A 14505-nucleotide genomic window follows, 5' to 3' on the forward strand; every position below is an offset into this window, starting at 1 on the left:
GCTAGTGTGTGTAGTTACAATAACACTGCTGTCTGTCATACACTGGAGTACTGCTCCGTACCTAGTAATAATGCTAGTGTGTGTAGTTACAATAACACTGCTGTCTGTCACTCACTGGAGTACTGCTCCGTACCTAGTAATGCTAGTGTGTGTAGTTACAATAACACTGCTGTCTGTCATACACTGGAGTACTGCTCCGTACCTAGTAATAATGCTAGTGTGTGTAGTCCCAATAACACTGCTGTCTGTCACACGCTGGAGTACTGCTCCGTACCTAGTAATAATGCTAGTGTGTGTAGTCACAATAACACTGCTGTCTGTCACTCACTGGAGTACTGCTCCGTACCTAGTAATGCTAGTGTGTGTAGTCCCAATAACACTGCTGTCTGTCATACACTGGAGTACTGCTCCGTACCTAGTAATAATGCTAGTGTGTGTAGTTACAATAACACTGCTGTCTGTCACTCACTGGAGTACTGCTCCGTACCTAGTAATAATGCTAGTGTGTGTAGTCCCAATAACACTGCTGTCTGTCACACGCTGGAGTACTGCTCCGTACCTAGTAATAATGCTAGTGTGTGTAGTCCCAATAACACTGCTGTCTGTCACACACTGGAGTACTGCTCCGTACCTAGTAATAATGCTAGTGTGTGTAGTCACAATAACACTGCTGTCTGTCACACACTGGAGTACTGCTCCGTACCTAGTAATAATGCTAGTGTGTGTAGTCACAATAACACTGCTGTCTGTCACACACTGGAGTACTGCTCCGTACCTAGTAATAATGCTAGTGTGTGTAGTCACAATAACACTGCTGTCTGTCACACGCTGGAGTACTGCTCCGTACCTAGTAATAATGCTAGTGTGTGTAGTCCCAATAACACTGCTGTCTGTCACACGCTGGAGTACTGCTCCGTACCTAGTAATAATGCTAGTGTGTGTAGTCGCAATAACACTGCTGTCTGTCACACACTGGAGTACTGCTCCGTACCTAGTAATAATGCTAGTGTGTGTAGTCACAATAACACTGCTGTCTGTCACACACTGGAGTACTGCTCCGTACCTAGTAATAATGCTAGTGTGTAGTCACAATAACACTGCTGTCTGTCACACACTGGAGTACTGCTCCGTACCTAGTAATAATGCTAGTGTGTGTAGTCACAATAACACTGCTGTCTGTCACACACTGGAGTACTGCTCCGTACCTAGTAATAATGCTAGTGTGTGTAGTCACAATAACACTGCTGTCTGTCACACACTGGAGTACTGCTCCGTACCTAGTAATAATGCTAGTGTGTAGTCACAATAACACTGCTGTCTGTCACACACTGGAGTACTGCTCCGTACCTAGTAATAATGCTAGTGTGTGTAGTCGCAATAACACTGCTGTCTGTCACACGCTGGAGTACTGCTCCGTACCTAGTAATAATGCTAGTGTGTGTAGTCGCAATAACACTGCTGTCTGTGTCACACTGGAGTACTGCTCCGTACCTAGTAATAATGCTAGTGTGTAGTCACAATAACACTGCTGTCTGTCACACACTGGCGTACTGCTCCGTACCTAGTAATAATGCTAGTGTGTGTAGTCACAATAACACTGCTGTCTGTCACACACTGGAGTACTGCTCCGTACCTAGTAATAATGCTAGTGTGTAGTCACAATAACACTGCTGTCTGTCACACACTGGAGTACTGCTCCGTACCTAGTAATACTGCTAGTGTGTGTGTGTGTGTGTGTGTGTAGTTACAATAACACTGCTGTCTGTCACACGCTGGAGTACTGCTCCGTACCTAATAATAATGCTAGTGTGTGTAGTCACAATAACACTGCTGTCTGTCACACGCTGGAGTACTGCTCCGTACCTAGTAATAATGCTAGTGTGTGTAGTCACAATAACACTGCTGTCTGTCACACACTGGAGTACTGCTCCGTACCTAGTAATACTGCTAGTGTGTGTGTGTGTGGTTACAATAACACTGCTGTCTGTCACACGCTGGAGTACTGCTCCGTACCTAATAATAATGCTAGTGTGTGTAGTCACAATAACACTGCTGTCTGTCACACACTGGAGCACTGCTCTGTACCTAGTAATAATGCTAGTGTGTGTAGTCACAATAACACTGCTGTCTGTCATACACTGGAGTACTGGTGTGTACCTAGTAATAATGCTAGTGTGTGTAGTAATAATGTAACTTGTGGGGTGTCCGTCATACACTGGAGTACTGGTGTGCACCTAGTAATAATAATACTAGTGTGTGTGTGTGTGTGTGTGGTAATAATATCACTTGTCTGCTTCCTGTCACACACTGGAGTAATAGTGTATGTGATAATAATATAACTTGTCTCTTGTGATGTTGAGGAATACTAATGTAGAGTTTGTAGTTAAAATACTCCTTGTGTAGTGTCGATCACGCTGAGGAGTAATAGTCTATGTAGTAATAATACTACTCTTGTGATGTTTGGTATATATCACACGCTTGAGTATTAAGTGCACTTGTGTGGTGTCAGTCATACTGTGGAGTACTTGTGTACTTAGTAATAATATAACTTGTGTGGTGTGACACTGTGAAGTAGTAGTGCATATCGTGTGTGTGTGTATATATATATATACTGTCTAGTGTCGTACACCTGGAGTTATACTAGTAGTAATGCTATTGGTGTTACACACGTTGGCGTAATTCTTGTCACTAATGAATCTTTAGTGCATTTTGTAATCTGTAGTGTCACATACTGGAGTATTAGTGTACATTAGCGCATGGCAATAATATATATATATCTATCGCCTGTGTGATCTGTTGTGTCACATACCGGAGTAATAGTGTATGAAGTAAGGGCACGTTCAGACGTGGCAGAGTTTTTCCGCTGCAAATGTTGGTGCAGATTTGGGGCAATTATGCAACGAATCTGCAGCAATATTTGCATATTTGACAGGTAATTCAGACGTTGCAGATATCACAGCGGAATTGCAAAGGCTGAAATCCGCAGTGAAATTTCGCTTCTTCTCCGCAACAGACAGTGCATGCTACGTAGGGCAAATTCCCTATGTGTGTATGGTCCGCAGCGGAGTTTTCCCGCAACGTCTGAACTAACTTTCCTAAAAATGTATTGAAACAAATGTAAAAAACGGACGCAGGAGAATTCCACAGCAATTCCGCCACATCTGAATGTGCCCTAATAATAATAATACTACGTGTGTAATCTGTAGTGTCACATACCGGAGTCTTGTTGTACTTTAGCGCACATCACTATATATATATATGTGTATATGTGTGATCAGTACAAGTAATGGTACACGTAGTAATGATATAATACATGTAATCTGTGGTTCACTTTCCAGAGTAACACTGCAGGTAGTAATAGTGTTACGTGTGTGATCTATGATGTCACACACAGGAGTAATAATATATATGTCCAGCACCCTGGAATTAATGCTGCTTTGATATAAATAATAATATAAGGTGTGCTCTGTGATGTCACACACAGGAGTAATAATAGAAGTAATAAACTGTGCTGCAGTCTGGGCCCCTAGGCCATAAATGTCATGGGCCCCCTACCACCCAGCATAGCCATGACCTGTATTTATCTCTAGTATTATTCTAGTATTTGTTTTTTTTGCAGCCTTTTTAGGCAGTGCTGCATCTGACGGAGGGGCTAGATGTGTCTGCTCTGCTGGTGTTACACACTTGAGTGTGGAGCTGTGTGCTGTTAGTGCATAATGCAGCGTTGGAATTGCAGGTATAATACTAGTGCAGGTAGTAACACCCTTGGCTGTGAAGTAGGTGGTGTGTTAGGAGAGTATTAATAATAATGGTAATCTGACAATAGTAACAGTGCTGTGCTGATCAGACAATGTGCTAGAACAGCAGCTCTCTCCGAGCTTTTGTGTGTGTTGGAGAGAAAGTTCCAGCCAGCGCCTGTAGAAGGAGCAAAGTGACCACACAGATCAGCCTGCATAGAGTACAACTTCATCTGTCATCTACCCTCATCATCACCTTGTGCCCTATGTCAGGACGCTGCAGCCAGTCTTGTGTATGCAGTGTGTGTGTGTGTGTATATATATATTACATACATACACACGTGTGCGTCTTTTATACACTAATACTTGAGCGCTTATTCTTTACTTTTGGACAGTTTTTTCAAAGAAATAGTAGACTATATAGATCAATGTATCTCTATAAAATCGAGCACATTTTCTGGAAATATTGGCCCTCTTAACCTGCATTATATTAAGAACCGAACAGTTTTTTTGTAATATGTTGCCAGGGACATAGTTATCGAAGTAATGCACCATATATAGTTTTATACAACATATGACGACCAGACTGACAACAAAGCGACGGTTCCTATGAGTACATTGTTTATACCGGTGAAGATTATAGGAGATTATATCCCTTTGACTAGTTTTGGGAAGCATTGACTACAGTCTAATAGAATGACAAGGTGGACGGTTGAGTCACAGTGATGGGTGTTGAACTTCCTATGATAATGGAAGGCTAAGGTGAAGAAGCTAGGTATAGCAGAGCCGTGCACAATGAGCATAGCCCCTAGAGCTGTATGAATACATTATGCAGATCACAGCTCAGTGTCAGCAGTGAATGATCCAGCCAAACAGGACAGGGAAAAAAAAAACCTTATCCCACACACTGCTGGCTTTCCTAGCCGTAGTCCTGGGAATATGGGGTCTGTGCAGAAAGATCAGTCTCCAGTGCTTGCAGGCAAAACATATCCATTTCTTGTCCTTCTGCTTGAATCCACACGTCTCATTGTAGAACTATTACACCCAGTAAGTGATGTAGAAATGTGTGCTGTGGGGTAATGCTGACACACATCCGAAGCTTCAGCATGCTAATCCACATCCAGCAACACAATACATATTTTATGGAATGGAAAGGTCAGTCCATTGTAAGGCGGCACTTGTACTGCGCTAATGCTTCCTATATGATGATAATGTCATTCACCACTTAAGAATCAGAGACGATAAAATAAGTCTAGCAGACCAGGCTTGTTTCTTAAAGAGCCAGGCATGAAATAAAAATGTATAGGCAGAAATATCCAGGTTTATGGCTACCATGATATATTAACAATGTTTCGGAAACGGTGACCTGTTTATTATACTACTTGCCATCAAACAGGGTGTAGACCGTGTTTGGACAGTAAAAGATGTGACCGCTTTTGCTCTCTACGTGACACATTTTGTTCTAGGAACACATGAAGTCCGATATTGCTGTCTGTCAGTAGCAGCTAGGAGCTCAGAAGCTGTGTAGTGTTCAGAGCTTTTCCATGGTGTATATTATTCTAAATTGCATTTGATAACAAATATTATGAATGCCTACAGTACAAATAGAATAGCTAAAATACTAACAAAAAATATTTTACAAAAACAATTCCCAAAAATACAAAATATTGCTATTACACACATCATACAATTATTTCTGCCATTTGAATACATAATGTTTATATGATACCCCCTGTAGTGGTGAAAGGTTCAGTGCCATATCCTGGCGCAATACTTGGCTTTTTACTTCACTGTGATCACTATTCGCCCAACATACGCAGCCATGTAACAAATGTAAGTAAATGTAACTATTTCATACTAGTAAAAAAGCAAAAACACTTCTGATTCTGTATAAACATTCCCTTTTGTTGAACATTTCAGGCGCAAAATTCATAAGGGATAAAAGTTAGAAAAAAGGGCTATACTGAAGCTATATAATAAAAAGGAACATGTCAATTTATAATATATTTGAACTACTTGCGCAGAATCAGTATATAAAAGATGCATATAATGTGCATAGGGCTACCCCAAGTATGTAAAGTCAACACATAGTTACAAATATAGAAAAGATAACCTAGGTACCGGAATGATCTGAGACAGATGGGTAGTGTATGTGACAACACCAGAACCACACTACAAACCCAACACGCGATTCGCATACTATATATTTTCTTTTTTTTTTCCTGTTCAAATCGAAATCCCTTACCGTGATCAGTGCAGAATTTTCTGGTTTGTATAGCAGTCATGATTTTATATATATATATATATATATATATATATATATATATATATATATATTTTTTTTTTTTAATACAATTTGAAGCGCGTTTTGATTCCTCTTAGACATCTTATATAATGGATAACTGACCTTTCTGTAATAACTATGTGATATCAATAACTGTTGTCCCAACTTTTCTTGCAGTTATATTGCTGGATTCCAAAGCACAACAGACAGAATTGGAATGGATCTCCTCTCCTTCTAGTGGGGTAAGATTTCTTCCAAACAATCCCAAAAGAAAGGTTAATTTCATGCTTGACATGCACAGAGCAAGCCATAGACTCGCTTGGAAACTTTAGAATGCTTTAAGAAAGCACTGGTAAAGGATTTAGTTTTTGTGTAGTGTATCGGGACGGGGGGTTGAAAGCGGTTTCACATTTGAGGATTGAAAAAAACCCAAACATTATTAAACACAAATAATTTCTGCTTTGGTCTAAAACCTTTTTAGTTTTGTATTAACCTTGCATGTCTTTATCTGGTTCACATATTGAAGTGTTATTCCCACATTATAGGAGGCTATTACTGGATGCTCCATCACACATTAACATGCTTTTGGTGTAGCGCTTCACTACTTAGGAAATAATTGCCAATGGACAGAAGATTACCTATCAGATGTTGTTCTCCCAAATGGAGTTCACAGTCGACATTGGGATACAACAATGAAAAAAGGAGCTGGGAACTGGCATTCTTTAACCTGTTAACGACTACATGCCGTTAATGTATGGCGCGTGGCCCTGGACTTTAAACTAGCACCATTGAAAATGCACAACAGCGTTTATAGCTTCTGCTAACAGTGGGAAACTGGACTGTAAAAAAATAGATATAAAGTTGGAATGTCTTTAGAGGTGTTATGAGTACTAAATAAATAATCTAAAATAACAAACAACATACCCCAATACGTACCCATATCCTGCCCTGATATTATATATAAAAACAACCAGAACAAGATCAGGAACATTGTAAAACTTTATTTTAGTGTGTATTAGCAAAATGTAAAATTAAAGAATAATCGAAAAATTAGAAATATGTATATATTCGTTTGTACTTGCAGAATTCCCCCTAATAAGAAAAAGATTATTATTAATAATATTATAATAATAGAAAAGCAGCTCCATATGTCACAGAGAAAAAAAAATGATGCAAAAATCATTTGGGTAAGCAAATAAATAACCCATCAATTGTGCTACATCATATCATTAACAAGCATCTGGTCATTAAAGGCCAGAAGATTCTTGTCGCTATAGGGTTAACATAACTAATCTAGCAATTAAATACCTCACTTTAATATATATATATATATATATATAACTTTTTAAAAGCTTAATAAATAGGGGAAGAAAGATCTTCCAACCGGGTCTTCTGTTCTTGCTGTAAGCCGGCTATGATTCATGTATCTGATGTTGTATTTGTACTGTAGAGTCATTTTTATTTTACTACGGTATATTGGATAGGATTCTACGTTTTTCAAAAATATATGTCGCTAGTTTTACAAAATGATCTAGAAGGTAGCACTTCCCCAGCCATGTTAACACATCCCTTGAATATTTTTCTGTCTATATTTTTATATCTCCTGTCTGCACACAATACGTTTGTTTGACAAGTACACAATATGCCAAGCCCAATTCCTTTCTCCTTCATACATATGTTCCCATTCTGAGCATCTGTTTCCTATAGGTCCCATGCATACCTTTTATCACATATTAATCAATATGGACAAGTGTTATACTACACCAGAAAATAGCCCAGCTGCCATGTGGCCTACCTGTCATTTACTCACAAATGTGTTGTCCTATTTATACATTGTATACAAGTCCCCAATTAAATACGCATCTCCGAGGTGAAATTATGAGTGATTTAGAATTTCTCAGACATTTAACTAATTATTAGGTACAAGAGTTAGTCCTAGGAAATATTTCTTACTGACAACCTGTACTTTTACTGACACCTTGTATTGTTCTAAGTGGTGTAGTAAGCTAATAGCAGGGTAATTTATAGGGTACTGAAAGCCCCTCTTCATACTCTTTTCTGCCAGAAACATTATAGCTGATTTTGTGACTAGTAGGAATTTTCATTGATGACAATTTCTTCTATATTAGGGACTGTAAGTCAATTTACTGATGATTAATACCTTTGGATACAAGATGTATTAGCTGAATGGCTGAGTTCTATATTGCTGGCTGATCCCACATACAGTACGGGGTTTACACAATAGTATAGCTGGAGCATGAGGGTGTTTTTCAGGTAAACAATGCTTCCTTTGTGACATTGACTGATAGGATTTCTCTCTGTTTTCAGTGGGAAGAAATCAGTGGATTGGATGAGAATTACACACCAATTAGAACTTATCAGGTATGTCAGGTCCTGGAACCCAACCAGAACAACTGGCTACGAACTAACTGGATTTCAAAAGCAAACGCACAAAGGATTTTTGTAGAGCTAAAGTTCACTTTAAGGGATTGTAACAGTCTTCCTGGTGTACTGGGAACTTGCAAGGAAACCTTTAACTTGTATTACTATGAAACCGATTACGACACTGGCAGAAACATGAGAGAAAATCAATATGTGAAAATAGACACTATCGCCGCAGATGAAAGTTTTACCCAAGGAGATCTTGGAGAACGGAAAATGAAACTGAATACAGAGGTTCGGGAAATTGGACCTCTCTACAGGAAAGGATTCTACCTGGCATTTCAGGACGTAGGAGCCTGCATTGCCTTGGTGTCTGTCAAGGTATACTATAAAAAATGTTGGACCATTATTGAGAATTTAGCCATATTCCCTGACACTGTCACTGGCTCTGAGTTCTCCTCCTTGGTCGAAGTAAGAGGGACATGTGTAAGCAACGCAGAGGAAGAAGCGGATAATTCTCCCAAGATGCACTGCAGTGCTGAAGGCGAATGGCTGGTGCCCATTGGAAAATGCATCTGCAGAGCTGGTTATCAACAAAAAGGCGATACCTGTGAACGTAAGTTTGATGTATTTTTCTGATTACTTTACTACTAAAGTAGTGGCGATCACTGGCATATGGCGGTAAATCCAAATGGTTAATAAATGACTGTGTGAAATGTGACGGATTTATCCCAACGATTTTATAAATTCCTGTTGCATTTGTAAGTTGATTAGGGTTTGTCATGTGACCGCGCTACCAAGGAACTGGCTGCTTCCAGAACAGTTACCGTTAAACGTTTTCCAGTCTGGACAGTATAATAACATTCTGCAGTGTTCAGGCTGAATAAACACTGATTATGTTTGTAGAAAACATAATGTGGAATTACAGTGTAGAAATCAGAGGGAAAACTCCGCTCTCATATCGGCCACATGCAACGGAAGATTTTTTTTATCCTGCAGAGCACAGCTTCTCCAAATGCATACCAATAGAGGTTTGCCTGGCAGAGCCAGCGACATATACTTATTTATCTTCCAAGCCACTGAAAATACGTATCACGGCAGCATGTGTGATGTTCTTTCCCCAGGAAATACTTTGCCCCTAACAATTCACTTCTGCAACATAAAAAAGCTGATATTTATGTGCTGATCGTAACTAGCAAAAACATCAAGGCATCTTCCAGGGAACACGTACATTGTTGTTTTATGGAATATTCCTGACATCTATCAATATACATAAGGGAACATTTACTAGGACTAAGATCAGAGTTCCACAAATGGCATTTACGTGGAACTACTACCCCAATTAAAGCCATTCTCTGTGTTGTCCGCCTGTATTCATTCAATCTACAGTCAAAAACTGTTTAATTGTACAAGTAATAGCAACATACTCAGATTTATCCTCTGCCAGGACTTAAAAATAGAACAAGTTAAGCCGAAAATTCAATGAGAATGGGCTCTGGCAGGGTACTTTTTCATTACTTGTGCCACGTCTGCAGACATGAACTGCAATTTTATAATCCTCAGGAAACTCAAATGACTTTCTCTAATAAGGTTTCATGTGTAATTGCTAAGCACTGGTGGATTCCGGTGCAGTTGATCAGACACTCCAGCGGCTGAGCACAATCCACTTTATCACTTGTAGCAGAGAAATTGAAAGCAAGTTTGGAAGTTGGAAGTATAATCTAGTTAGAAATAGAGGTTATAGGTTGCCCGGGCATCTCATGCGTTTCGCACAGCTCTGTGTCTAAGCTCATAACAGTATTAAAAGCAAGGCTTCAAATTTTAGATCCTCAGGACTCTATAAAGCTTGAGGTCACTACAACTTTCCATATGTATCAGCGCCTGTTCCACACCAGCTATAGGGGAAAAAGGCAGAGTTGTTTGGAGCCATGTAAATCCAATGCACTGAACAAGCTTATTGAACAGGATACTTAATTTGGAGAAGAAAAATCTTGACTATATGCTTGTGCTGTCATATATTCTTGAGGGTTGCACTGTGTTTTTGTTTGCGACAATAATTCCCTTCCTTGGCTTCCATCCCAAGCAACTGCAGAGAAAATGCTTTGCACAAGAAACATCCATCAGCTTCTGCCTGTACTGAGTCTGGCAGCCCGGCCGTGAATTCCCCACAGCTATGATGGAATACTTGACTTGCCAATGCACTTGATCATTGATCCCCCAGATCAGTATATACTTGCTGCCATCTCTCTTCAAGTCAAAGCTTTAGCCACGCTCCATATGCCAAATGTTTAACACAGTTAAGCTAACGTGGTTATCTAAAATTCTTATCTAGGCAGATTTATACCGAGGAAAAATAGAAAAAGCCAAACATTTGCCACAGTTTATTTAAATCAGAAACCGAGCGATAACCCTCTGTATGTGACTCTGCGAAATGAGTCTGCGCTTCATTATTAAATCATTAGCTGGCCGATAGCCTTAACATTGTGCTGCTAATATTGTTATACAAGGCAGAACGGGTGAGCTGAAGTTCACTGTGCTGAATTTTACTTCCATTGATTGATGGCTCGGCAGCACGGTATAGCAGAGTCAGAGCTCGTCCAGAGTTTAGACACCGAGTACATTATGCATTGACCTTATGCGTTTTGTGCACCAGCGCGACTATATTCCTAGATCGTAGTTTAATGAATATGGCCATGTTGCCTGGTTCAGTAACTTCTCACCTGGGAGAGCAGGCATCCTCCCTACATCTTTATCAAGGCCAGCAGCTACACATACAATTTATATATCACCCCATGCAAGACAAGTGCAGGAATTAATTTTCCTTAAGCGTTAATAATGCATGATCGGACTGCGTCCGTCAATTCCCTCTTTCTAGTGTTTCCTTATTAGCGTGGCTTACAAACACAAATGTGGAAATGTAGCCATCTGACGATCCGCGTTACAGTACCTTACTGTACGTCATCGTTTCTAATCGGCATGAAATCTCATTGGAAATGCCGTTAATATTTTATATGAGCAATTCTTTCGCTTTTTTTTCCCCCTACAATTATACAGTTTAATATTCCTAAATCGGACCGTTTTTCTGTTTCTTTGTAGACCGTCCTGCAGCACATCGCACTTGAAGTCCAGTAGATGTGCTGTAAAGGTATTGAGATGTTTTATGGGCCGGGATACAAAGACTTCTATTAGCTCATACTAATCTTCACATACATTAAATATGAGCATAACGTGTGTCTCTCTAACAGGGACTAGATGAACGAGTCCTTTTTCATTGCCGGGTATTAAACACACAGATGAGCATTACGGCTTTTGGAAATACTTCTTTCAATCAAGTCGTCAAAGCGTCAGCTATGTAATGATGAGCTTTAACTAAATTGTACCGTGATTTAATCATTCAACGTGGAAGAGAAAGGGAAAAGGGGCTTCAGTTTCATTCTTTTATGCTCAAAACAGAGAGCCGCTGTGAAGGCATAACTTGATAGGTGCACACAATAGGGCAAATTGTTCTGGAGCTAAAGGCTTGTGTCATTATTTCTAAATCCACCAACTGACTCGGGGAAGTCAGAAAATAAACTGGATTTATTCTGTCTGAAAACTGTCTATACCCTTTTTCTGCCAATGATCTATTTTATCGTAAGCAGCTTTAAGAGTCTGGGACTGGACTTCTTCTCTTAAAGGGGCAGTGCTTTTGAATCATTTTCTTATAGTGGTGAAGATAAACCACATTAGTCAGGATTTCTAAAGTTTAAAATTGTATACTAGTTTTTACATATGTTGATTGCATGTATATAGATCTCTATGTAAGGCCACTTTGAAAAACAACGAGGAAGATTTTTATAGGTATTTTTCTTTTGTGGAAAAGGACTGAGCAATAGAAGAATTTCTAATAAACCCGACATTATATGCTTATCTGCACCTTACTCATTTAAAGAGCATTTTCACCTAAAATGGAGAGATCATCTGTAATTCTATGTACATCTTCCGTAGTGGTTGTCACCAAGTTTTTCTAGTATACAGTGGCACCTCCACATCTCCCATTTAGTTGCTAATAATTTACGAAGAACTTTAGAAATCTACTTGTCAACCCCTTTGGACCTGAAATAATAGCCATAGTAGTGATCACCCAACTTTCCTAGACAAATATAACATGGAAAAGGTTGTTTTTGTTTTTCCTGTAATGATGTTTTTTCCCCTCCTTGTGTTTTATTTTAAGATATACATTGATGTTATTTTGTGTTAAGTCTTGGGTAGCGTAGTCGACTTTTTTTGTTTCCGTGAAAAAAACTGCAACGGAAGCATTACCATTGAAATCAATGGTAAGGCAAACGTAAGCTATGGTTTCCGTTTTTAGCTTTCCGTTCATCAGTTCCCCTTACATATAGGTTGAACGGCAAAATCCCGTGCCTAAGGTTCTGTTGACACTACTGTCATGGCTTCTGTTCTTAACGAAGCCTAGACTTCTATGACTGATCACTTTTCAAATGGATCTATTTTATTGACTTATAATAGGGTCTTTCAGTTTTCTGTCAGGCTTCTGTTATTTTTACGGCAAGAATAAACAGACTATGCAATTGTTGCTGTGAAAACCTGGGAAACCAAACTAAACGTAACCGTGCCAATGTGAACGGAGTCTTACAAGACCCAGATCAGCTCTCATTGTGATGGAGTCAAGGTGCAGGTAAGTTTTCTGCTAAAACAAATGCTATTATGGAGTAAATTTTAATTTGTAAAAAAAAAAAAACAATAATGGTGCCCCACAAACATCTGGTAAAATGAAGAAAATAACTTTGTAAATAAATATAATAAATAACTGTATTTGTACCCCTAGCTTTACTTAAAAATGTATATGAAAATTTATTCCAGGTATAAAAATAAGGCGAATACATTAATGAATCTATTTTAGTATGATAATTTCGGGGGCACTTTATATGTTTAAAAATATATACATTAAAATGGGACAAAGAATTCTTATTATTTTAGCTTGGGGTAACCTAAGGGTATGTTCACATCCGCAGATTCTTTGCAGAAATTTTCTACGACTTAAATATCTATTCCATCTGAATGGGGTTGTTTCTGCAGCATGTGCATGGTTTTCTACAAGTGTAGGATAAAGCACGGCACTCTGTTTCTTCTGAGGTCCGAGCAGTGGGTTCCCAACCCCGAATACAATGTAAGGCCTCATTTACAGGAGCGTGTGCGTTTTGTGCGCGTAAAAAAACGCCGCGTTTTGCGTGCGCAAAAGGCACTTGACAGCTCCGTGTATGATGCGCGGCTGCGTGATTTTCGCGCAGCCGCCATCATAGAGATGAGGCTAGCCGACGTCAGTCACTGTCCATGGTGCTGAAAGAGTTAACTGATCGGCAGTAACTCTTTCAGCACCTTCGACAGTGCATTCCGATCACCATATCGAGTAACCTGTTTAAAAAAAAAGAGGTTCGTACTTACCGAGAACTTCCCGGCCGTTGCCTTGGTGACGCGTCCTTGGTGACGCGACTCTCTTGACATCTGGCCCCACCTCCCCTGATGACACGGCAGTCCATGTGACCGCTGCAGCCTGTGCTTGGCTTGTGATTGGCTGCAGCTGTCACTGGGACTGAATTGTCATCCCGGGAGGTCAGACTGGAGGAAGAAGTCGGGAGTTATCGGTAAGTCAGAAGTTTTTTGTTTTTTTTTACACGTTCACGTATATTGGAATCGGAAGTCACTGTCCAGGGTGCTGAACCAGTTTAACTCTTTCAGCACCCTGCACAGTGACTGTCTCCTGCCGGGTTCGGTCAAAACGAGTTCGGCCGAACCCGGTAAAGTTCCGTTCGGTCATCTGTAAGACACTCCGTTCGGATGTTTGTAAACAGAAAAGCACGTGGTGCTTTTCTGTTTACATTCAGTTTGACAGCTCTTGCGCGAATCACGCAGTTCGCACGGAAGTGCTTCCGTGCGACCTTCGTGGTTTTCACGCACCCATTGACTTCAATGGGTGCGTGATGTGCGAAAAACGCAGATTTATAGAACATGTCGTGAGTTTTTTTTCAGCGCACTCACGCTGAGCAAAATTCACGGACTGTCTGCATGCCCCCATAGAGTAATATAGGTGCGTACGACACG

General features: G+C 39.9%; 1 protein-coding gene across 4 annotated transcripts in view; it reads left to right on the forward strand.

Annotated features, from left to right (window-relative positions):
• Positions 1–14505, forward strand: part of EPHA7 (EPH receptor A7) — a 164896-nt gene that overhangs the window by 706 nt on the left and 149685 nt on the right. For all 4 annotated transcript variants that reach the window (XM_075862171.1, XM_075862173.1, XM_075862174.1 and 1 more), the window contains exons 2-3: positions 6199–6263; positions 8350–9019. In XM_075862171.1, the coding sequence (XP_075718286.1) occupies positions 6199–6263; positions 8350–9019 (735 nt within the window). The remainder of the gene's footprint in view (positions 1–6198; positions 6264–8349; positions 9020–14505) is intronic.

This window comes from Rhinoderma darwinii, chromosome 4 (assembly GCF_050947455.1).
Source record: "Rhinoderma darwinii isolate aRhiDar2 chromosome 4, aRhiDar2.hap1, whole genome shotgun sequence".
Lineage (NCBI taxonomy): Eukaryota > Metazoa > Chordata > Amphibia > Anura > Rhinodermatidae > Rhinoderma > Rhinoderma darwinii.